This window comes from Gopherus flavomarginatus, chromosome 1, assembly GCF_025201925.1.
Source record: "Gopherus flavomarginatus isolate rGopFla2 chromosome 1, rGopFla2.mat.asm, whole genome shotgun sequence".
NCBI classification, from domain to species: Eukaryota; Metazoa; Chordata; order Testudines; family Testudinidae; genus Gopherus; species Gopherus flavomarginatus.
The window spans coordinates 224,768,858-224,793,430 of record NC_066617.1 but is presented as its reverse complement, the minus strand read 5'-3'; the positions used below and the strand labels follow the sequence as shown (position 1 = coordinate 224,793,430).

The following is a 24,573-nucleotide window of genomic DNA, read 5'->3' as shown; positions in this document are numbered from 1 at the left end:
ACACTTTGGCTTGACAATAAATATCTAAAAAGCCAGGTTTATGTACCAACCAGCATCCTATAAACAGCAGGCCCAATTCATCATTCCACTGCATATTGTGCTGTCATTTATACTTGTGTGAACTCAGTGTAAAGTGGCATTTTACATTCACCTTGCACGGCTGCCGGTTGTCATGCAGAAAGATAACGCTCACAACAGATTCAAGTTAGGCTGAAGGAGCGTCCACCTTTTTTCTAAGAGCACAATACTTAGCAGGTGAGGAGCCAGGGACTATGACATTGTGCAGCCATGGACTGGCACTCGCTGAGTTCCTATTCAGCTGGTGTGGATGGCTTCGGGTGGGCAATGAGCAATAAGGGGCAAGCTATACTGATTCAATTACAAGCTCTGCACAGGCTCTTTGAGTTCCTTACAATAATAATTACTGGTACATAAGATGCAAGACAACAGAGAATGGGCTCAGTGTGTTAAAACAAATGTGTTGAATCAAGAATCAGGACCATTTAGACAGCACTAGCACTGTCACAGAATTTACTTAAATGGTAGTGTCCACATTAACCATGCCCCAAACAAGGCTTTTCAAACTTTTTTGTAGTGCGGCCCACTGCTTGAGGTAGACATCATCTCAGAGATAGGTGAAAAATACAGTCTCTCTCTTAGAAAGTTCTGCACATTCGAATGAGTTTTCCATTCCATTGTATTTTGCAATGATCAGATTTTTCATGTTCTCATTTTTCAGTTTTGGAAAAATCCTATCACATAGTTCATCTGATCACTTCAAACTGGCAATAGAAGATCTCCAAGCCCCTCAAATATTCTGACGACTAATCAAGTGGCTATTATGTATTTATCTTATATAGCACTTGGGGTTTGTCTACACAACCCGCAGTGGCAAGCTTCCAAGCCTGGGTCAACAGACTTGGCCTTGTGGAGCTTGCACTACCATGCTAAAAGTAGCTGTATAGATGTTGCAGCTCTGGTTGGAGTTCAGGCTCTAAAGCCTAGGGAGAGGGGCAGGCTTGAGAGCCCAAGCTCCAGCTAGAGTCACAACTAAAAAGCGCTGTCTACACAGTTATTTTTGGCGTGGTAGCACAAGCCCAGGTCTGTGTAGACTTGCAGCTCTGGGCTGCCACTTGCTGGGTAGATGTACCTTTAGCAGCCACAACCAAGATCAGAGCCCCAGGTGCTGGGTACTGTACAAACACATAATGAGAGATGGTCCCTGCCTGGGAGAGTTCACAGTCTAAACAGACAGGAAGGCCAGAGGTAGGAAGGCAAACTGAGGCATACTAAGCAGAAATGACTTGTTCAAGGTCACAGAGCATGTCAATGGCAGAACCAGGAATAGAACCCCGGTTTCCTACCTCACACTCCAGCCCTACCCACTAGACAATACTGCCCCTCAAGGACTATTTTTTTCATAAAACATTTCCACTGAAAAATTTCCAAAAAATGGAAAATTACAAAAAAAGTTTTTGTGAAACATTCTATTTTTGTAAAAAGTTCAAATTTCTAAGAGATTTAGTTCGAAAAATTCCAGCCAGCTCCACTTGTGGATTCAAAATCATCATCAGAGAACCACCTTTCCTTTAATCCTCCTCTGATTCCATTCACACATTTCTGTGGCACCCATCGTGCAACTCGCTCCACATAGGCCACTGCCTGCTTCTCCTTCCCAGTGTCTGGTGGCATCCTGGAGAATTACCCCATCTGTGGTAAGATCCTGCTGGCCTTCCTTGAATGAAGGAACTGATTTTAATGTTCTCTGTAAAAACACCAAGCCGAGAAGCATGTGAATAAAGGTTAATCTGAATTGCCTGTTGTATTGGCTCTGTCCTGTAAACTTGAATGGATTGGTAAAATACCAAAAGGCTAGAAATCTGAGGACAATTACACCATTGCTAAAGCCAGTGGACTCAGCGTGTTCTCTCCCATTCACAAAAACCAAAAAGACTGTTTTTAAGCCAAATTTTTACCTCTTTCCACTGTAGCAAAAATGCAATTATTTGTAGGTGAAAACTCCAGCAAAGGAGGTACCTGGGAAAAGTTTTGCAAACAGGACTATCCCAAAGGGTCCCCTGCAAACTTCAAAATAAGGAGCCTCTCAAAATATGTTAAAAAGATGGCCACTGTAAGCCGTACTTCACTAGATGAGCTCCCTGGTCACAGTATCAGTAGGTGCTGAGTACTGGCCTGGAATCTAAATGGCTATATCTACTGAAAAGTTTGCACCTCAAAAATGACATGATGCACGAGTCAGAGTAGTGATAAAAAAGCCTTTTGTTTTATTTTATAGCAATAGAAATATAACTTAAAATATCTCATCAAGTATCAGGGAGTAGCCGTATTAGTCTGTATCCACAAAAACAACAAGGAGTCCGGTGGTGCCTTAAACACTAACAGATTTATTTGGGCATAAGCTTTCGTGGGTAAAAAACCCACTTCATCAGCTGAATGGAGTGAAAATTACAGATGCAGGCATTATTATATTGACACATGAGGTTCTCTGTATCTGCAATTTTCACTCCATGCATCTGAAGAAGTGAGGTTTTTTTTACCCATGAAAGCTTATGCCCAAATAAATCTATTAGTCTTTAAGGTGCCACTGGACTCCATGGTTTTTTTTGTAAAATATCTTTGAGGCTGCTGGGGGAGTCAATTTGTCTTTCAGAAGAAGCTTTTGGTCAGTCGTTCTGGGCTTGATCCTGCAACATGCTGAGCACCCGCAATTCCCTTTGGTGTTGATGGGAGGGGGACGGTGCTCAGGTCCTGGAAGAATTTAGCTTTTCGTCACCTTCCCAGGTCCTACCAGTTTTGCAGGTCACTGACTGCTTGTTGAGCAAGTACTGCATTCTGTATTATACCTTCTGTTGGCAGTGTCCTCAGAGCAGTTTCCAGTGCAAATCCCAGGAGCCTCTGCTGTTGATTCAGCTTTCATAAAAATAGAAACAAGCGTTTTATTTTTTGCATGTTTTCACAGTTGCCAAGTCTTACCCATATGCCTGTTTAACTTGCTTTTTAGTTAACTCCTAATGGAGCTGCAATATGGATTAGCTGCTTCATTGGTGTCCTTACAATCATTGCTCTTTGGCCAATTGGAATCATGTTTCAACAAGTTCGAGTTCTTCTTAACTGTAAGAAGATCATCCCCAAGTTTGCACTTTATCAGGTGAGAATCTTCACATTTCAGTTCAGAATTTGCATTGCTGTTGATATAGAACAACCCAAATCCTGGGCAGAATTTGATACAGCTTATTGCTTCTCAGTTCAAAGACTGTAATTTAAAACTTACTGTACAAAGGCACACCCTTCGATTGGTTAAAGATGTAGTTTCTCTTTGAAGTATTGTTCTTATTCATGCTCAGCTTGTATTAACTTGCATCTGGTGTTTGTATAATGCTGAAGAATTGAGAAATGTTTAGAATCCATTCTTCCTTGGGCTGTGGGGGAAAAATAGCACATAGCTGAGCTCTCTTTTCTCAGCATAAAGGAAGCCTCATATAGAAGATGGTGTATCCTGTAAAACAATGTTAAAATTCTAGTGTGTACTTTAAAAGATGGGAAGGGTTCTGGAACTAGGGGAGTAAGGAGGGGGTCTTCTTGTTTCAATTGTTGCAACATGCTGCTGTTTCTGTGATGTTAGTTATTTTTTTTGGCCAGTCTACAGATGAGAATAAGACAATAATAAAAACATTGGTAGGAAACCACTGAATAATAGAGTGGGGCCAGATATGGGCCGGATTTAGTTCTATCCATTTTCCATATTAAAGAAACCCATAAAAGATACTGCCATCCTCAGGAAAGGACTGAGGCAGGATCCTTTTATTTGGGCCCTGCCATCTGTGGGGATCCCTAGGAGGTGGTGCTGTAAGGCCTCGTCTGTGTTAGGTTTTAGCCGTCGGCTAAAAATCTTAGTGTAAATGCAATGGTCAGAACTGTAAACCATGACTCACACCTAGGCAGTTTAGCTCACTAAATTGCCCTAGTGCAAGTCACACTAAGTTGTAACTTTAGTGCCCTCATGGCCAAGATGGAGTGTGCTCTGTAGACAGCTCTGGCTAAGAAAAGGCACATGCAGGAACGCAGCAGGGAAAGTTCCTTCTGCCCCAGGGGTATGTTGTTCCACCCCCTCCCCCAGTGTGAACACATGCACACCGGAATAGTACAATGAATACAGGAGAGGGAAATATTGATTTACAGAGGGATGAATGGAGAACAGCAACAAGAGGGAAGATAGGGGCAGTGGTAAAACAGGGTTACACCTACCACAAAGCCCCACAGGCCCAGCGGTACCACAGTCTGAAAGAGCAGACACTGAGCACTACGTCTGCACTCAGAGTTCAGGAGTCCCGGGCAGAGTTCCAGTCGGGCAGGGAATCTTGGGTGCTCCTGGTCATCTTGGGCGCCAGTGAACTTTCCTCAACAAACCCCTCCAGTGCCCTTTCCTGTCACTCTCTGCAAACCCAGACAGAGCGGCAACCTCCCCACTTAGCTAGCTACCGCCTCTCCCCTTATTCCCAATGGGAAGTCACAAGACCCAGTACTCACCGTGCCATACAGCTCTGGGCAACAGTGATCCTGAGTTCAGCTTCTGTTTCTCAGGTGATTTCCACCCTGGCACAGGGCTCCTCCTGGTTCCTGTCCTGGGGTGTCATGTCCCCGATTGGCCGTTCTGTCCCTCCCAGGCTTTAGGCAGGTTCTTGGCTGCTTCACTGTGTGAGGTCCCGCTTGCTGCAGCCCTTCTGTCTGGAGCTACAGACACACATACACCCCGTTGTTTCCCTTCTCTCCATGCCCACCCCCTCAAAACAGAACTTCCTCTTCCTGGAACAATCAGCACTTCCTCCCCTCAGGACAAAGATTTAAAAGGGCCATTCTCTCTAAACCCCAAAGGGGTTACGCACTGGTACAGTGTGTCTACGCTAGGGGTATACCCTCAGTGTAGAGAAGGTTTAGGCCAGTGTACAGCAGGCTGCATAGTCTCTCTGGCCACATGCTGTCAATGAGGAGGTGCAGCCTGTGTGCATGAGGTACTCGCAAGTAGTCAGTACATGACCTGAAGGAACAGGTAGGAGGCAGGCAGCAGCTGGGTGCCATCCAGCAGCACGTCAGATATTGCTGTTTGTCTGGCAGGGTGGAGATGGCAGTTTTTTTGGGATCTGGGACCAGTACAGTTTTAAATTCACTCTGATATTTAGGATTTGCACCATCTAACACAGTACAAAAGCAGCATGTAGTTTTCACTGGATCTTGCTCTCAGGTGTAGATCTATGTATGACAGTTTTAAGGCTAGTTCCCCCAACCCTAATTAACTGAAGTCAGCCTGTACCTTTACTTCAACACAGAATTAAATACAGTTTCAAGCAAGTGAGTCACTGATACTCCATATGTATCCTGTAAATATTTTGGATGCTCACCAAGATATATGGCTAAGGCCAGCACAGACGAAGAGGTGTCACACCTCTCTCTATTGTGAGATCACATGCATTTGTTTGTTTTTAAACTTTACTTCATCGAGTGATTCATCCTGATGACCTGGACCTGAAATCTGTTCTGCATGTTCACAGCTGGCCTTTGCATTACATCCAGTAGTCAGACTTACTACCACAAGGAGTCCTATTAAACTCAAGGCACTACTCCCAGAAGTGAATATTACACCTCATATGAAGTGCTTCAGGCCCTTAGATTACAAAAGCCTTAGGACGGGAACTATGTCTTTCTCTGTGTCCTGCACACTGTCAGAAGTAAACTAGTAAAGACAATAATAATTGAGGTGAATGAGAACATTTTTGTCTTTGTATTTTTATGGGAAATGTATTCATAAGGGAGTTCAGATCATTTTAACCTATGCAATGGATTTTATAATGTTATTTTGAACCACAGATTTTCTTTCCCTCCTCCACACTTATCAGTTCCCAAGAAAGCAGTTGAATGCTATTCTGTTCTTACTGGCCTTAAAGAATTTCTTGATTTTTACATCTGTTTACTGATTACTTTGTGGGCAGGGCTGAGAACATGCTAAGACAGTGAACGCTCTCCACTAAATGTATGCAAAGCTCAGTTTTCCTGATTGATTTAAAAAATGCTCTGGTCACACACCAGCTAGAGACATGGGCTCAGAAAGAACTCAGTGCGATGCTAACTAATACGGGGGAGAGTTCTCAGGTCAGGAACAGTTCAAGAAAAGTTCAAGGGAGCAGGCCGTGTTTCTACCCTGCTTTAAGAAGAATTTATACACGAAAGGCCAGATTTACAAGGGTATTTAGGTGCATGAAGATGCAGATAGGCACCTAATGGGATTTTCAGAAGCACCTAAGCAGGCCAGGTGCCTACAATGGCTTCAATGGGAGTTAAGCACCAAGGCCCAGATTTTAAACGTGTTGCTCATTGACTATCAACGGGATTTAGACTTGTGTGTGTCTAAATCCCTTTAGAAAATGAGAGCTAGGCTCCTAAATCACTTAGACTTTTGCAACATTGAGCACAGCGGTGCCTAAATACCTTTAAAAATCTGGGCCCTAATCTGTTTAGGCATATCTGTGAATTCCACTAGGCACCTATCTGCATCTTTATGCACGTATATAACTTTGTAAAGCTGGTCCACAGAATTTAGTCCAAATTTACTCCCTTCCCAACATATTGGCTTTATTGGTTACTCAAACAACAACAACAGCGCGCACACCACCCCGCTCTTTCTTCCCCCAGCTTGGCTTTCCTAGGGTTCCACTGCAAAGACATCTCTGTCCTAGAATCTAGTTTTTTCTGCACCAACAGCCACTTCCCTTCTAACTAGGGGACGGTTTAAAAGTCACCCCTGCCACAGTGAGTTAGCAGGAATCAGTCAGCATCTCCCTGCTCTGTGTGCATATGTGTGTTTTCCAACACCTCATACCAGAGTAGTGCAACAGAAGAATCTTGCCCCCTTGTTACAGGTGGGTACAAATTAATAATTACAGTGCTGGTAAGACTCCATTTTTCTTATGTTTTATTCTGATATGAAGCAGTAAATATTGATTGATACCCCAAATGGAAGCCTCACAGACATTGCACCTTTGGACCGAAGAGCTGGGGTCAAGCCTTTTTTTTTTTTTTTTTTTTTTTTTTTTTAATACAGCTAGGAAGTTTGCTTTAATTTTCAAGTTGTGCGCCATATTGCCTCCACCAAAAGATTTAGCAGGGGAGGCAGGCTTAGGGAAGGAGATGAGGAGAGGAGAGAAACAAGGTGGAAGAGGATTTTTATATTCTTCATGAAAGCAAGATCACTGTGCTAAAATACAGCCCTTCTGTAGTACTGAAGTATCAATCTCCTTTTCTTTGTTTCTTTTCACAGTTTGTCCTCATTCTGAGCCACCTCCAGGCAGCCATCATCAATATCTTGGCTCTGCGAGGAATTATTCCCTGTGCACCACCTCTGGCTTCTTTAGCAAGAGGAGCATGTAGGTTCTTTTGGAGGGCTGTAGAGTGGGGAAGGGTTATTTTTTTAAACGTATAAAGGCCTGGAAATCGGTGTTGCCAACACTCTTGATTTTAATGTGTGCCTTGTGACATTTTGGCATTTCCCTTAAACATCTGTTTCCTGGCCTCTTGCAGTTACATGAGCATTTCACCTTTCCCAGAAAAACCTCTCTCTCTCTCTCCTGGTTACAGAGATAAGTGATAATGATTCAGAAACCAGATGTCAAAGAAAAAAAATCCAACACATTAGGATTAAAAATTATGAGATTTAAAAAAAAAACTCTCATGTTTTTTTGGGGCCCATCTTATGATTTTTGAATACTTGAGGTTGGCAGTACTGTACGTTTTGAAAAATGACTAGTGATTTTGAGTGTCTAACTTGAGATGTGTTAAAGGGTCTGCTCTCATAAAGTACTGAACATCGAGCCTTTGAAAATTAGGCCCCTTCAAAGGTTTCTGAAGTTGGACACCCACAAATCTACTGGAGGTAAAGTAGATGCTTCCTACAGTGATGGAAAAGGATTTTCCATTGCTGTCAGTCATCTACCTGCCTCAGCGGTGATAGCTAGGTCGATGGAAGAATTGTTCCATCAACAAGGCCGCATCTACATCAGGGGCTAAGTTGGCATAGCTAGGGCGCTTTTCACATCCCTGAGCTCCATAGCTATGTCAACCTAAGTGTAAACCAGGCTTTAGACCTTCTTCACTCCCATCTCCCAGCACTGTAACCCTGAATCAGGGCTCACAGCTGCAACTTCACCCAGAAATGAGAGGCAGTAGCACCAGTCTCATCCTTGGAAGGAGCCAGGAACAAGGAACCTTCCCCCCACCCTGCCCAAGCCAACACTTGCTAGGCAGGAGGGAGGCCTGGACATCCAGGAGATGTGCTGCTTCAACCCATCGCAAGGCAACTTTTGCCTACAGAGCGTCTGTGGATCTTTAGCAGCTTCGCCTGCAAATCCTGGCTACCCTCTGCAGGGGTGAATCTCACCCAGGCTACAACAGCCACTTGCTAGCTTAGGAGGAAGCTGCTTCCCTTGGCATAGGTGCTGACTCCCTGAGTGCTCCAGGGCTAAAGCATCCTTGGGGAAAAAATAGTGAGTGCTCAGCACACACCAGCCACACCCAGTGGTGCCACTGATCAGCTGTTTGGCGTCTGTGGGGAGGCTGTCAAGGGAGGGCGGATAGCAGCAGGTGGGTGGGGGCCCCCAGGGCAGGGGTTGAAGCGAGGGCAGAGCCTCGGGAAGAGGGCGGAGCGGGGACGGGAAGAGGCGGAGCAAGGGTGGGGCCGCAGGGGAAGGGGTGGAGTGGGGGCAGGGCCTTGGGGCAGAGCAGGGGTGGAGCACCCCTAGGGAAAAATAAAAGTCAGTGCCTATGCCCTTTGGGCAATGGGGATGAGTTAAACCTACTGTTCTCTTCTTTCCCAGTTCTGACATGATTTCTTTTTTTGCCAGATATGAACCAACAGCTCCTCATAATGGAAATGTTTCTGATAACACTGATCTCAAGGGTGGTGTATAGGAAAAGATATGATGATCTGGAACTTCCAGAGTGCACTGACCAGGAAACTAGCGACAACAAACAGAACACCAAGGTCAACCTAAATGGCAAAGTTATTGAAGATGGAACCCAAAATGTTTAGAAGATGGATGGATGTGCTGTCTTCTGAGAGCTGGGACAATACTTGTAGCCCAACTCGGCTTGCCCACGGCAAGATCCTGACTAATGTATATGCTTTACTTGAGGAGATGTCCATTGCAACTTTTATATTCTTATACTGCAAATAGCAGATATCCGATCTGGAACAGCTTCTGGGATAAATTAATGTGACTTGGACAGAAAGGACCAAAAAGTGGGAGGATAAACCTCCTTATTTTCCAGAGATACATATACAGAATGAGAGATTTCAGTCTCCATATAATTTCATGCAGTTGTCAGACAATTTGGGTCCCATCAGTTGTTTGAACCTTGCAGTGTAACTGTGAATTGATGTAATGCAGTATTGCACACATTACGGTGTTTATACAATGTGGCAATACTGGAGACTCACTCTTTGTTTTTTCCTCATTTCATGTAGCCACCTCTGTGTTTGGAGCTCTCACCCTGGTCCAACACCTCCACCACCCTTTATTCAAATCCCTCCTCAACTCTCACTCTTCTCACCAAGCCCGCAACAGCTAACATACCTCAGTAAATATATCCTCTCAAACTCCAACACATCCTGCATGCGATATCCACCTCCAATAGATGATAAGCTCTTTGGGTGAGGGCTATCACTTTTTCCTGTCTTTTTTTATACCAGTGATTCTCAGTCTTTCAGGAGTCTGATTTGTCTTGCATACCTCAAGTTTCATCTCACTTAAAATTATTTGCTTACAATATTGGACATAAAAATACAGAAGTGTCACAGCACACTGTTACTGAAAAATTGCTCACTTTCTCATTTGTCTGCATGAAATTCTAGTTTGGATTGACCTTGCTATTGCTTTTTATGTAGCCAGTTGTAAAGCTAGGCAAACACCTGGATGATTTGATGTACCCTTTCAAGACCTCTGGGGTACACGTGTCCCTGGTTGAGAACCACTGTTTAATACCAGTAAGCACACAGTAACCATTCATGACTATTTAATAATAGCTACCAATAGTCCTCCCTATGGGAGGCAGTATGATCCAATGGATCAGGCATGGGACTGGGAGGCAGGCAAGGTGGGTTATGTTCTGTGCTCTGCCACTGACCTGCTGTGCCTTAGTGTCCCCATCTGTAAAATGAGGATAATGATACTTAACTATCTTCATGAAGAGCCTTGAGATAATGTATACAATTTTTCTATAAAGCTAAGTATTTTTATTAAAAGGAATCATTTTCAAAGAATTTCTCCCCTCCACCCCCAAATCCTGAGCCATCCTGAAGTCCACTAGGGACAGGGGTTCTCAAACTTTTTTTGCTGGGCACTCCGTTTGAAAATATTTCAAGCTCTGATGTCCCTCCCTCCATACCATGCCACGCTTATTTCTGCACTGCTGCTTACCTCAGAGCTGGGCACCTTGCCAGCAGATGCCCCTCTCATGACCCACCACAATAGTCTTGTGACCCCCTTTTGGGTTGTGACCCCCAGTTTAAGAAACACTGCACTAAGACATAGACTTGTTTTAGACTTGTTGGTCCAAATGCTGCCATCATTTACACCCATTAGTTAGCCTCATTTCAATGAATTTCCATCTATTGTAAGGGGTCCCTGGAAATCCAGTGTTCTTGGAGGAGGCTAAGTGCTCCATTTCGGTTCAATATAACTTCTGACACCATGTAATGTTTAGTAAGCTGTCAGGAGTTGAGTGTGTCATGAGACACCAGCATTCAGTTCCTTCTCAGTTTCTTCTGGCTTCTCTAGTTCACGTTGGGCATGGATGCTTTGGCCATATGTACACTAGGAAAATGTATCTGTTTTAACTACATGATATCAGATATGACTTAGCTTCTAGATTCTCCCTCTAAGGTTAATCATGACCAGCTTACACCTTTTAAACATGATTGTACTTGTCCATGCTATGTACCAAAGCATGTTTAACATCTGTTTAACACGTTTTCTAACATGATATATTTTCCAAGTGCAGACAAGGCCATAGATACTTAACCACAGCAATTAGTACAGTTACTCCCATAGTTGTAATCTAATACCAATCCACATAAAATGGCATTTGCTAGTGTTTTATAATGGCTGGCTGTGATTCATGGGACCTGTGACAAAGTTCCTCTTCTACCATGGTGGGTCCTGCGCTTATTGGCAGATTTGCTCACCTCAGTGATCTTTCCCACAGCCTGGATCAATTTCTCTTGTGTCTGATCAGAAGTTGGGAGGTTTGAGGGGAACTCGGGCCTGCCCTCTACTCCGGGTTCCAGCCCAGGGCCCTGTGGATTGCAACTGTCTATAGTGCCTCCTGTAACAGCTGTGTGACAGCTACACCTCCCTGGGCTACTTCCCCATGGCCTCCTCCAAACACCTTCTTTATCCTCACCACAGGATCTTCCGCCTGGTGTCTGATAACGCTTGTACTCCTTAGTCCTCCAGCAGCGCACCCTGTCACTCTCAACTCCTGGTGCCTCTTGCTCCCAGCTCCTCACACTCACTTTCTCTTCTCTGGCTCTTCCTTGCCTGACGGGAGTGAGCTCCTTTTAAACCGAGGTGCCCTGATTAGCCTGCCTTGATTGGCTGCAGGTGATCTAATCAGCCTGTCTGTCTTAATAGGTTCTAGCAGGTTCCTGATTACTCTAGTGCAGCCCCTGCTCTGGTCACTCAGGGAACAGACATCTGCTTCTTCAGTGGCCAGTAGTGTATCTTCCTTCTCTTCCTCTGCTGTAGAGGGGAGGAGGGAGAGGGCTGCTGCTGCTGTTCCTGCTGTGCACTGGGCCCTCGCTGCTGCTGCTGCTGCTACTGCTACTGCTCCAGCTGCTCCCCTGGCTAGGCTAGACACCACCACCCATCTGCTTTCTCTGCTACTTGCTTGATGACTGGGTAGTAGATCCCCCCGCTCCCTCAGTTGCTGCTGTTACTCCACCTACAGCCCCTTGAAAGGAGTGGGGCTGTTGGCCTGCTCCCCAGAGGAGGAGAATGAGGGGCCCCAGCTCCAGCCCTTGTTACTGAGGACACCACCATCACCATCTTCTGAGCAGGGTCCCTCCAGCCTGGACACCAGACCACCACCACCTGGAGCTGCTGGGGCTACTGTGGCTGTTGCTGGGGAGATGTTGGTACCCCGAGGAGAAGAAGGAGAAGAGGACCGCCCACTGCTGGGTAACCGCATGAAGACCGCTGTGGAGAGGGCTTTTCTGGACTGAGTATTTTTTGAACTGTGCTCTTGTGGTGGGGGTTTGGACTGTCTCTGTTGGGACTCTGGGGGTGTGGTGTGGAGTCTGCCCCCGGTCCATCCGTGTTCCCCTTTGCCTCCACCGCCATTGTTGCCCCCTCCACCACCTCTGCTGGCTGTTTTCCTTCTGCTTCAACCTCCTGCCTCTGGGACTAAGCTGCTCGCCTGGCTCACCACGCCCACATCCACCATTTGGGCCTGCAGCAGCAGCAGCCAACCATTGACTTTTTTCACAAGTGCTCGTGGGCGCACCCACCACCCCTGCACCCTAGACTGACCCCCTTTCCTTTGCCACATTTGTCTGCCCCACCCATTTCCCTCTGTGGCCCTGATTGTCCTGCCCCAGCCCTGCAGCTAGCCCCATGGTCCCTCTGCCCCGTTCCTATTTCGACCTTCTCGCCCCACCCTGTGATCCCCCAGCCCTGATTGGCCCCTCCCCTCATGCGCCGATGCCCCCTACCATGAGCTTGTGCCCTTCCCCTATTTGAGTTTGCTCTTGTTCAGTGCACCCCCCTATGCTGTTATCCCCCCTGATCCCCTAGTGCAGCTAGAGGAGCTGGAATTCCCTTCTGAGTCGGTGACCTAACACGCTCCCGCCTCTAGGTCCTTGGGTTGCTCCCCACACCCCTTTAGCCTTCCCTTTCTGGCACCCTCCTCCCCTGCCTGCAGCCTCGCGGGGAGAGGTGGTCACCTCCTCTCCCTTCCCTCGCCTCGCTGTTTGTCCCCCTCCCCGCTCTCGTTATGGCAGGGGATGCGGCGGGGGAGACCCCTCGCGATGCTCCCACTGCCCCTCCTCCACCTGTCCCCGTGTCCATTCCCCGAGCCTCTACCTCGACCGCCGCTGCCAGTCCACCTGCCACCACCCCTGCTGAGGCACCAGCGGCAGCGAGTAGCTGGGAGACCTCCGCTGCTGCCACTTCCCTTGCCGCTTCCAATTCAGGGGGAGCCCCCTCATCTGGTGGAAAAGTTCAGGGTGGGAAGAAGGGTAAGAGCCCTGCTAGAAAGGCCAGGCCCTCCATGGCAGAGACTGCCCCCACTGCCGCGGCCCCACTACCGGCCGTGGCATCCCTCCCCGCTGCTCCCTCCACCAGCTCTGTGGGTGTCCCTCCCCCAGCCCCCAGGGCATATGCCCAGGTGGTGGTGGCCCCCCTGCCTGCTGCTGCTCGTCCAACCACCGCTTCTGCTACCATCTATAGCAGCCGGGGCCCCTTCCCCACCTTGACCAGGAAGCACGGCGTCTGTTGCCTCCTGGTGCCCGCCTCGCCCCATGTGGAGACCTATGTACGGGTGTTGGCGAGGGTGGTGGGGCCCATGGCCATCATGGCAGCCTCCAAAATGTACGGGAGGGTGGTCTTCTTCCTGGCATCAGAGGCTGCTGCCCAGGAGGCGGTAGAGATGGGCCTGGTGGTGGGGGGCGTATTTGTCCCCCTGGAGCCTTTGGAAGACCTGGGGATCCACTTGATCCTGACCTCCATCCCTCCCTTCCTGCCCAATGCAGCCCTGCTGCCCACCCTTTCTGCTCTGGGGCACCCTATCTCTGTCATCAGCCCTCTCCTGTTGGGCTGCAAGGACCCCACCCTCTGTCACGTCCTCTTGTTCCGCCGGCAAGTGCAGCTTCAACTGCCGTCAGCGGCGCATGATGGAGAGGCGCTCGAGGGGTCCTTTTTGGTCCCCTACTAGGGAGCCCGCTACCAGGCGCATTATTCGATGGGGGAGGCCTGGTGCAACCTCTGCTGGGCAACGGGGCACATCTGGAGGGACTGCCCCTTGGCCCGGCATGGAGGAGTGTCCGGGACCCCCGAACCCCGGCAAGGTTCCGGCCCTGTCATCGCCGATGCCCCTGGCTGCCCGGCACCAATAGCTGCCCCTCCTCCTTCTCCTCCACAGTGGTGGACCGAGGGTGCGGCCCAGATACCGCCGGGTGTGGGAGAGGGCTCGCCCCAGGGAAAATCCTCCCTCATTCATGCTACCCCACCACTGCCTCCCCGAATCCCTGAGCCATCGCCCTTGCCCCTCGACCCGACCCGACCCCTGTTAGCCAGCCCCCAGATGATGCCATGGAGGGCTGGTCCTTAGTGCAGGGGAAGGAGGGCAAGCGGAAGGCTCGGGCTCCATTACATCCTTCGGATTCAGAGACCCCCCGGAAGAGCAGGAAGGGGGCACCGATGACGAGCCTTCCGCTCTGCCCCCGATGACTCCCGTTCTGTGGTGCTGGCTGGGGACACTGTGGCAGCACCGGAAGGTAACACCGCCCCTCCTCTGGGGTCCCTTCCCGTGGGAGCCCCTGAGGGAGCCCCTCTCGCCCCCTTACCATCCGAAGCCCCTGCGAGCGCTGAGGTGGGCGTCGTCTCCGGTGCTGATGAGGAGGGCCCTGGGGTGGCGGAAGGTGATCTCGCTTTCATTTACGAGGAGATCGAGGCCCTGGGTCTGACCCCGGTCACGCAGGGGGAGAACGACCCTCTGCCGACGGGCCTCGATCTGAGTGACCTCACCTCGGTCCCCCTGTCCCCGTGTTCCCGTCCCCTAACTGCTGCTTCTGCTCCTGCTTTTGAGGGTCCCCTGGTGTCTTCCATCAGCTCAGCTGCGGGTGGCAACCCGCTAAAGGCCGCCGAACCCATTGGGGCAATGGCCGGTGCCGCGCTGCCGAGACCCCGTTCCCAAGGGGTGTCCCTCTTGGGTGTGGAGCACCCAACCTCCTTCCCAGGCAGGGACCCCATTGACGACCATCCATCTCCGGATGCCGGGACTGCCGCACGAACCATAGTGGCTGAGCTCGGCATCGTTGAGGGTCCACTTCCCACTCCCTGGATCCCTGAGCCTAACCAGGAGGGGCCACCTTCCAGCAGCCTGACTATTGAGGCTCAGGGTCCTACTTCTGCCCCCCTCTCTGATTCTCTTCCTGATCCCTGCCCTGCCCCTACTCCTGTCCCCTGCCCTATCCCTGATGCCAGCCCCGTCCTTGTCTCCTCCACCTCCCGTGATGCCAGTGCCGCCCTGGGAATACCCCCCAGGGAGTGGCCTTAGTAGTTTTTCCCTGTCCCAACCCATCAGGGGCTGCTGTTTTCCTTCCGCTGCCCCCTGTTGAACCGAGGAGCGGGGCAGGCCACGTGGCGTCAACCCATCGGACGCCATGTCAGGGGTCTGCCCCCTGCCTGCCTGCCTCAGTGGGCCACGGAGCTGTAACTGGAGCCCCACTGGGGAAAAGTCATAGATCAGTGACCCTGCCCCCCATGCACTGAGGGAGGAGCTGCGGGAGTTCCTTGAGGACGTCGGTGGCTCCCGGAACAAAGTCCATCTTGCGCTCCAGCAGTGGGGGGATTTCCATCAGATCCTCCGGGCCGCGAGGGCCCTCATGGGGGAGGGTAAGAGGACCGGGAAGCAGGCAGCCTCGGCCTACCAGCGGGTCCACCTCTTCCGTGACTCTTTACTCACCTACGGGGTAGGTCACAGATTGCTGCGTGGCCCGACGGAGGCCATGGGCATGTCTGCCAGTGAGGATCCTCCTCATGGCACCGATCATCTTTGCCACGTTAAACACCTAGGGCTGTAGGATGGGTCTCCGCAAGAGCCAGGTGCTCTCCTTCCTCCGGGAGGGGGGCTGCTCTGTGGTTTTCCTGCAGGAGACCCATACGGATCCGGCCACTGAAGCCAGCTGGCGGCTCGAGTGGGGGGACGGGGTCTACTTCAGCCATCTCTCAGTTCGCACGGCTGGAGTGGCGACACTGTTCTCCCCCGACCTACGGCCCGAGGTGCTGGGGGTTGCCCAGGCTGTGCCGGGCAGCCTGCTGCACCTCTGGGTCCGAATGGAGGGGCTTGTGGTTAAACTTGTCAAGGTTTACGCCCCGACATCCGGCCCAGAGAGATTGCATTTTTATCAGCAGGTGTCCGCCTTCCTCGGATCCCTGGATCCTCATAGACTCATAGACTCATAGGTCAGAAGGGACCAATCTGATCATCTAGTCTGACCTCCTGCACAAGGCAGGCCACAGAACCCCACCCATCCAATTTTATAACAACCCCTATCCCAGGACCGAGTTATTGAAATCCTCAAAAATGGTTTGAAGACCTCAAGCTGCAGGGAAACCACCAGCAAGCGACCCGTGCCCCACGCTGCAGGGGAAGGCGAAAAACCTCCAGGGCACCTGCCAATCCGCCCTGGAGGAAAATTCCTTCCCGACCCCAAATATGGCGATCAGCTAAACCCTGAGCATGTGGGCAAGAGTCACCAGCCAGCACCCAAGAAGGAATTCTCTGCAGCAACTCAGTACCCATCGCATCCAACATCTCCCCGCAGACCATTGAGCAGACCTGTCTGGTGGTAATTCAAGATCAATTGCCCAAATTAACGATCCTATCATAACATCCCCTCCATATACTTATCAAGCTTTGTCTTAAAGCCAGGAAAGTCTTTTGCCCCTACTACTTCCCTCGGAAGGCTATTCCAGAACTTCACTCCCCTAATGGTCAGAAACCTTCGTCTAATTTCAAGTCTAAACTTCCTAATATCCAGTTTATACCCATTCGTCCTCGTGTCTACATTAGTACTAAACTTAAATAATTCCTCTCCCTCCCTAACGTTAGCCCCCTTGATATATTTATATAGAGCGAGCATATCCCCCCTCAGCCTTCTTTTGGCCAGGCTAAACAAGCCAAGCTCTTTGAGTCTCGTTTCATAAGGCAGTTTTTCCATTCCTCGGATCATCCTCGTAGCCCTTCTCTGAACCTGTTCCAGTTTGAATTCATCCTCCTCGTGAGTGCCTGGTCCTGGGCGGGGACTTTAACACCACCCTTGAGGAATGGGACCACTCGGGGACCGAGCAGTGCCCGGCCGCCATGGATGTCCTCCAGGAGATTGTCGAACACCACTCTCTGGTGGACGTCTGGCGCGACCACCACCCGGACGACGTCTCTACGTTCACCTTTCTTCCGGGTGGAGGCCCATCGGTCACGCCACTCCTGGCTGGACTGCATTTACCTGTCATGTCTCCACCTTTCATGAGCCCACTCCTCCAGTGTTTGGCCAGTCCCCTTTTCGGATCATCACCTTGCCACCGTGATGGTCTCTCTCTGCGCGGAAAGGCCGGGGCTGGCCTATTGGCACTTTAATAATAGTTTGCTGGAGGATGCGGGCTTCATGGTGTCCTTCTGGGAGTTCTAGCTGGCCTGGCAAGGGCAGAGGCACGCCTTTCCCTCGGCATGGCAGTGGTGGGACCTGGCGAAGGTGAGCGCCCAGCTCTTCTGCCGCGACTACACCCGGGGCGCCAGCCGACGGAGGGATGTGGCGATAGAGCAGTTGGAACGGGAGATCTTGGAGCTGGAGAGGAGTCTGGCCGCCAGCCCCGAGGATCCATCCCTCTGCAGAGCATGCTGGGAGAAGCGGGAGGAGCTCCGGGACCTCGAGGACCATCAGGCCCAGGGTGCCTTTGTTCAATCCCGTATTCACCTCCTTCGAGAGATGGATCATGGCTCCCGCTTCTTCTAAGCTCTGGAGAAAAGAAGGGGGGCCAAGAATCACGTCACCTGCCTCCTGGCGGAGGACGGCACCCCCCTCACAGATCTGGGGGAAATGTGCAGGAGGGACAGGGCCTTCTACGCGACTCTTTTCTCCCCGGATCCAACCGTTCCTAACGCTTGCAGAGTGCTCTGGGACGGACTCCCGACGGTCAGCACGGGTGACTGGGACCGGCTAGAGCTGCCTCTCACTCTGGCCGAGTTCTCGGAAGCCCTCCGTCTCATGCCCACCAATAAATCTCCGGGCATGGACGGGCTGACCGTGGAGTTCTACCGCGTGTTCTGGGACGTCCTCTGCCCAGACCTGGTCACCGTCTGGGCTGAGTCCTTGCAGAGCAGGGTCCTCCCTCTCTCGTGCAGGCGAGCCGTGCTTGCCTTATTGCCAAAGAGGGGGGACCTCCACGAATTACGGAATTGGCGTCCCGTCTTGCTCCTCAGCACGGACTACAAAATCGTTCAAAGGCCGTCTCGATGCTGCTAGGGTCCGTGCTGGCAGACGTGGTTCACCCAGACCAGACCTACACTGTCCCGGACCACACGATTTTTGATAACCTGTATCTGGTCCTGGACCTTCTGGAATTAGGGTGTAGGGATGGTCTGTCGTTCGCCCTCTTGTCCCTGGATCAGGAGAAGGCGTTCAACAGGGTGGATCACGGGTATCTCCTGAGCACTCTGTGAGCATTTGGCTTCGGACCCCGGTTTGTGGGTTTTCTCCAGGTGCTGTATGCTTCTGCGGAGTGTCTGGTCAGGCTCAACTGGACCCTGACTGAGCCGGTCAGCTTCCGGTGGGGAGTGCGGCAGGGGTGTCCCCTCTTGGGTCAGTTGTACGCTCTGGTGATCGAGCCCTTCCTCTGTATCCTCTGTTGGAGGATGACGGGGTTGGTGCTTCGAGAGCCGGAGCTGCGGCTGGTCCTGTCGGCGTAAGCCGACGATGTGCTCCTCGTGGTCCAGGATCCGGGCGACTTGGTGCGAATGGAGGCTTGCCAGGCCATCTACTTGGCTGCCTCCTCTGCCCGGGTCAACTGGGTCAAGAGCTCTGGCCTGGTGGTCGGGGACAGGTGGCAGGCGAGCTCCCTCTCACCTGTGCTTCAGGCCATCTGGTGGAGCACGGGTCCGCTCTCTCTCGGCGTTTACCTTTCTGCCACGCATCCGTCTCCGCCAGAGAACTTGCAAGGTTTAGAGGGCAGGGTGATGGAGCGGCTCCGGAAATGGACGGGACTACTCCAGTGCCTCTCCCTTCGAGGGAGGGCACTGGTGCTTAATCAACTGGTCCTGTCCATGCTCTGGTACCGGCTCAACACCCTAGTCCCAGCCCCGGATTTCCTGGCCAACCTCCGGACGGCGATTCTGGAGTTCTTTTGGCAAGGGACGCACTGGGTCTCTGCAGGGGTCTTCCACCTGCCCCTGGAGGAGGGAGGGCAGGGCCTGAAGTGGCTACACACTCAGGTCCATGTCTTCCGCCTCCAGACCTTGCAGAGGCTCCTGTATGGTGCAGGTAGTCCGGCGTGGAGTGTATTGGTGCACGCCTTTCTCCGCCGCTTCTGAGGGCTCCAATATGACTGGCAGCTCTTTTACCTCCATCCAAGAGGTCTTCCGCGAGACCTCTCTGGGCTGCTGGTCTTCTACCAAGACCTCCTCCGGACCTGGAAGCTCTTTTCAACGACCAAGTCCGTGGCTGCCACCCTGGGGGCTGATCTCCTCTTGGAGCCCCTGTTACACAACCCCCAGCTTCGTGTGCAGGTGGCGGTGTCCCCCGCGGTGCGCCAGAGGCTGGTCTTGGTGGGAGTCACCAGGGTCAGAGACCTCCTGGACTACGACCGGGGAGACTGGCTGGATCCCCTGACCCTCGCTCAGCGCATGGGGCTCTCCAGACCTTGTACTCCCCGGCGTGTACTTCAGGAGGTGAAGGCCGCTTTACTGCCCGCTGCTCGGGCCTGCCTCGACCGGGTCCTGTGAGAGGGCACGCCCCGCCCTCCCTCCACCCCAGGCCCTGTGGACCTTTTTATCGGGCCCCTGCCCTGTGGCCCCCAATCGGCCTTCCTGCCCTTTCACTGCGAGACGGCTGCACGATCTGCAGCTGGTTCTGTTCCAGACCGCGCCACGGAAACATCTGTACTCGCTCATGCTCCACATTCTTCACTACCTCACCCTCGCGTCCCTCCCTGATACAAAGTGGCGGGACCTCCTGCCGCCTCTCGAGGGTGAGAAGCCCCGGTGGGCCAGCTTGTACTCTGCCCTGGTCCCGAGGCCCGCCGGGGATATCAGTTAGCGGCTCCTTCATGAGGCTGTGAGCATGGGCGTGTACTTGGTGCGGTTTACGCCTGTCCCCAACACCTGCCCCTTTTGCGGCATGAAGGAGACCCTGGCACACATTTATGTAGAGTGTGCCAGGTTGCAGCCCCTGTTCCGGCTCCTCTTGGATCTCTTCTTGAGTTTTTGGTTGCACTTTCCCCCTCACCTGTTTATCTATGCACTCCCCATCCATGGCCCCACAAAGTTGCAGGATCTCCTTATCAACCTCCTCTTGGCCCTGGCCAAACTAGCCATCTACAAGACCAGGGAGAGGAGGTTGGCCGACAGGATTTCCTGCGACTGTGGGGCCTATTTCCGCTCCTCCGTCCATTCACGCATCCAGGCAGACTTCCTCTGGGCAGTGTCTGCTGGCTCCCTTGACACCTTTGAGGAGCAGTGGGCGCTGTCCAGGTTCTCTGCTCGGTATTCCCATCAGGTTCCCTTCGTTTAGCCCTATGACCTCACCTCCGATCCTGTTTTTTTTCATTGGTTGTCCCACACAATTATTTCGTATCGCAGACCTGTGGATCCTCCCCTTAGGCTGGGGGGGAATCCTTTAGCAGTGGGCGGCTTCGCCCGCCCACTTCCTGGATACCAAAAGGACCAGACTCCTGTACCCCACTGGTTTGGGTCTGTCACAGACCCCACATGGGGAAAATAGACTATTTAGAGCCAACAAGTCTTCTCATGAATTGGGGTTGGAAACAGTTTAATTGCTAGTGCAAACGGGACAAAATTATTTTCAAAGGTCATGATTTTTCTCTAATGCGGTTGAAAATTTTGTTCCATACATTAAATTAAATGGCTTTCAGCATTGCTTCACTGGGATCTGTTGCTAATAACTGATCAATTTCCTAGTATATATGGGTATTTAGAACTCAAATCAAGAGTTGGGAACAGGCATGGAGAATGAATTACTTGGATCTTCCACCACACAGTTAAAGGTGTATCATCTGGGCAAAGCAAGAAGCCTTTTCTGATACTTCCTCTGATTAACCTATTCTGTGAAGAGAAGGCTTCATTTTCTATCACTGTCAACCAAGCATTTGTCACAATCATTTATCTGAAATGCTCATTAAAATAGATTTATATTTTAAAATCAATGTGAGCTTAGTTTAACCATGGGAGTCTCTTTAGCTATTATGCTTTTGGAGTAGATTTTTAATACTTGAGCAATAGAAAGACGAAGTGGGTGAGCTAATATCTTTTATTGGACCATCTTCTGTTCGTGAGAGAGACAAGCTTTCAATCCACACAGAGCTCTTTTTTAGGTTTGGGAAAAGTACTCCAGCATCACAGCTAAAAGCAAAGTGGAACAAACTCTTGAGCATCAGTAGTTAGCATATACTCTAAGGGACCGTTCAAGGTAGGACTGACACAACTATAACTACATTGCATATTTGAGCAATTAAATTTACAGCTTAGGTGGTGATTAGCAAGTGGATTAAGTAGACTTTTCCGCTGTCAGCTAAGAAGACAGATTTCCACTGAAATCAGCTGAAGTTAGGAACCTAAGTACCACCGAGGATCTGGGCCCAAGGCCCCAGTTCAGAAAATCATTTATGCATATGCTTATGTATTACCCTAATTAGGTCAGAACAGGACTTGTGTAATTTTAAGCATGTGTTTAAGTGTTTTCCTGAATAGGAATGCTTTCCTGAATCGGAGCCAAAATGATCATGACAGTGGCAGAATGTACCAATTTTGTTCTTAATGTTTTACTTTAATTATCCAAAAATAAAACATGACAATGTTTTCTACTTTATTTTTGTAATGTGTCTTTCCTCCTAGCTCGACCTCCGGCATTCTGAGGTGCTTTCTCCTCATTCTGGTAACAATCACTTCTTAAAGAGTAAGAATATTTTGTTTCCAATGGTGTGTATTGGTGACGTTAAAAGTTTACAAATACTATAACGTCAAGGCTCTCTCGGCCAGAGAGTGACTCATCTTCAAGTTCCATGAGTCGAATTTCAAACAGCTGCCATAAAATGAGATATCTCAGGGTTAACTTCTCATATCCTTGATGCCAAGTCTACTTCAGATTGTCATATAAGAAAGAATAAAGATATTTTTATCGTGCCTTTTGTGATGATAAAAAGCACCATCCATATTAAACAAAGAACTGGAGCGAGAAGTGCAGGGGACATGCAATCAAAGGTTAAAATGTTGTAAGCATCTGGAAAACTAGTGAGACTGAGGAGAATAATAAAACAGAAAAGAACAAGAGTGACAGTACAATTCTTGTGTGGTTATATAGCAAGGTGTGTTCATGTGTGGACAATTCTCTTCAAGGGTTGGGATTTTTATGGTTATTTTTCTTCCCTCTCACTGTTAAAAGGTGAGATGGCAGAAGTGCCTTTTTAAAATGGTTTGAATGTGATGAGGGAGTGGCAGCTCAGGTGCTGACCCTGCAATTGCACCTTCACAGATGCTGCTGCAAGATCAAGGGTCTAGGGCCCGGCACCATTGCCAACCCCATATTTTCGAACACCACAAGTTAGGCCCCCAAAATCATAGGATCAATCATAGAATATCAGGTTGGAAGGGATCCCAGGAGGTCATCTAATCCAACCCACTGCTCAAAGCAGAACCGATCCCCAACTAAATCATCCCAGCCAGGGCTTTGTCAAGCCTGACCTTAAAAAGCTCTAAGGAAGGAGATTCCACCATCTCCCCGGGTAACCCATTCCAGTGCTTCACCACCCTCCTAGTAAAAATGTTTTTCCTAATATCCAACCTAAACCTCCCCCGCTGCAACTTGAGACCGCTGCTCTGTGTTCTGTCATGGATTTAAAACCCTGAGATTTTTTAAAAAATAATTTACTTGCCTTCTGCTTTCTGCACCTTTATGGTTCATGCTTTCAGGCTTTTCTACACAGTTATAAGGAGTGGAAACTTACTTTTTAAAAATGAAAGCTGAGATTCCCTGGTAATCCCATGAATCCAGGGGCTGGGGCTTTAGAAAAACTATCAAATATTGCAGTGAACTCACAAGCATTGGCAATGCTGGAACAGGGAATGGAAGGGAATGCTGAGCATAAGGGTAGCTTGGAAGAGGCCTCAGAGATGCGGCTGTCCGTGAGAGAAGGACACAACAGGAGTACTGAGGCTGGTGTCATTGGTAGAGTAGAGAGGGCAGGTGGGGTGATGTAAAGAGAGACTAAGTAAAAGAATATCATTTGCAAACATCATTACTGTGGTATTTATCATCTCCAGCAGATCATGACTGGTAAATAAAGACTACAGATCCCTATGCTCTCTTTCCCCCAAACTGATACAATGCCATTTATCATCTTTACTCTTTTTGTACAGTCTCATAACTATTTTGGACCCTGATTCTCTTCCTGACCCTACCACTGATTTGCTTTCAGGCCCCAGGCAAGTTATTTAATCTGCTTGTGTCTCTGCATCCCCAATGTAAAATAGACACATTTTTATAAAGCAATTTAGGACTGATGGGTGAAAAGTGGAATATATGCACCGTTCTACTGCATATTTTGAAAGTCCTTTAAAAATGTTAACTAGCTAATCCTCCCACCACCACCACCTCTGTGAACTTGGTTAGTATTATTATCATTATTGTACAGAGGGGGAAATTGAGGCAGAGAAGTTAAGTGAGTTGCTCAAAGCTACAGGGGGGAATCAGTACCAAAGCCAGGATTAGAACTCAGAAGTTATTAGCTTCTGTGCGCTGTCTACTAGGAAACACATCCTCCTAAATGCAGTAGGATAGTGAATTTACCTATCATACTTACCTGGCAGGGGAGATACCATGATCACGAAGGTGGCTTTCCATTGTACTGCGGGTGTGCTGACCCCTGCGATTTCCCCAAATGTGGGAAACTCGACCGCACAATTTGTGGTAGTGGGGGACTGTGTTCGCGCTTTCCCCTGGGGGGAAAAAAATCATCTTACTGGCAGTTAAGGCCTTACTAAGCAGAACAATAAAATGATTTGCTGTTTGCTATGTTCAAATCTCCAGCCTGCATAATCTTTGGGTGAGAGGTCATCTAGATCAATTTTTCCAGCCTGTAGAATTGGTGTGAGGAGTGGACCTTTGTACATAAGTGAAAATATGCAGGATACTCCTGTGCTCTTTTCTCTTTAAGGCACACCTTAATGCAGTTCCTGAGAAGTCAAAGTGCAACCTCCTAGGTAGACAAGCTCTACCATCTCCTTGCATAAACATGGCATCCTTCACTCCTGAGACTCTCAGCTTCTGTTAAAATGCCTACTGCTTCACCACAAAGGCAGTCAAAGAGGCACCATGTACAGGTGTATCTCTCAAGTGTCCTTTGTTTTTTGCAAAAGATTCTTTTCACCCTTTCTCTGCTGCATGCTGTCCTTTTTTTAACTTGCTGACATGTTCTCTGGGAATATTCGGATGCCAGTTACGGTGGTAAATGATAAAGCTCTTGGTATGCCAGGGCTGCACCACTCTTGGACAGGAAT

General features: G+C 49.7%; 1 protein-coding gene and 1 pseudogene across 7 annotated transcripts in view; both read left to right on the top strand.

Annotated features, from left to right (window-relative positions):
* Positions 1 to 9,885, top strand: part of LOC127043021 (organic solute transporter subunit alpha-like) — a 34,243-nt gene extending 24,358 nt beyond the window's left edge. For all 7 annotated transcript variants that reach the window (XM_050936705.1, XM_050936706.1, XM_050936702.1 and 4 more), the window contains 3 exons: positions 3,023 to 3,169; positions 7,331 to 7,436; positions 8,910 to 9,885. In XM_050936705.1, the coding sequence (XP_050792662.1) occupies positions 3,023 to 3,169; positions 7,331 to 7,436; positions 8,910 to 9,097 (441 nt within the window). In that variant the 3' untranslated portion in view covers positions 9,098 to 9,885. The remainder of the gene's footprint in view (positions 1 to 3,022; positions 3,170 to 7,330; positions 7,437 to 8,909) is intronic.
* Positions 9,886 to 23,868: 13,983 nt separating this feature from the next.
* On the top strand, positions 23,869 to 24,015 carry LOC127043391 (uncharacterized; annotated as a pseudogene).
* The last annotated feature ends 558 nt before the right edge of the window (positions 24,016 to 24,573 follow it).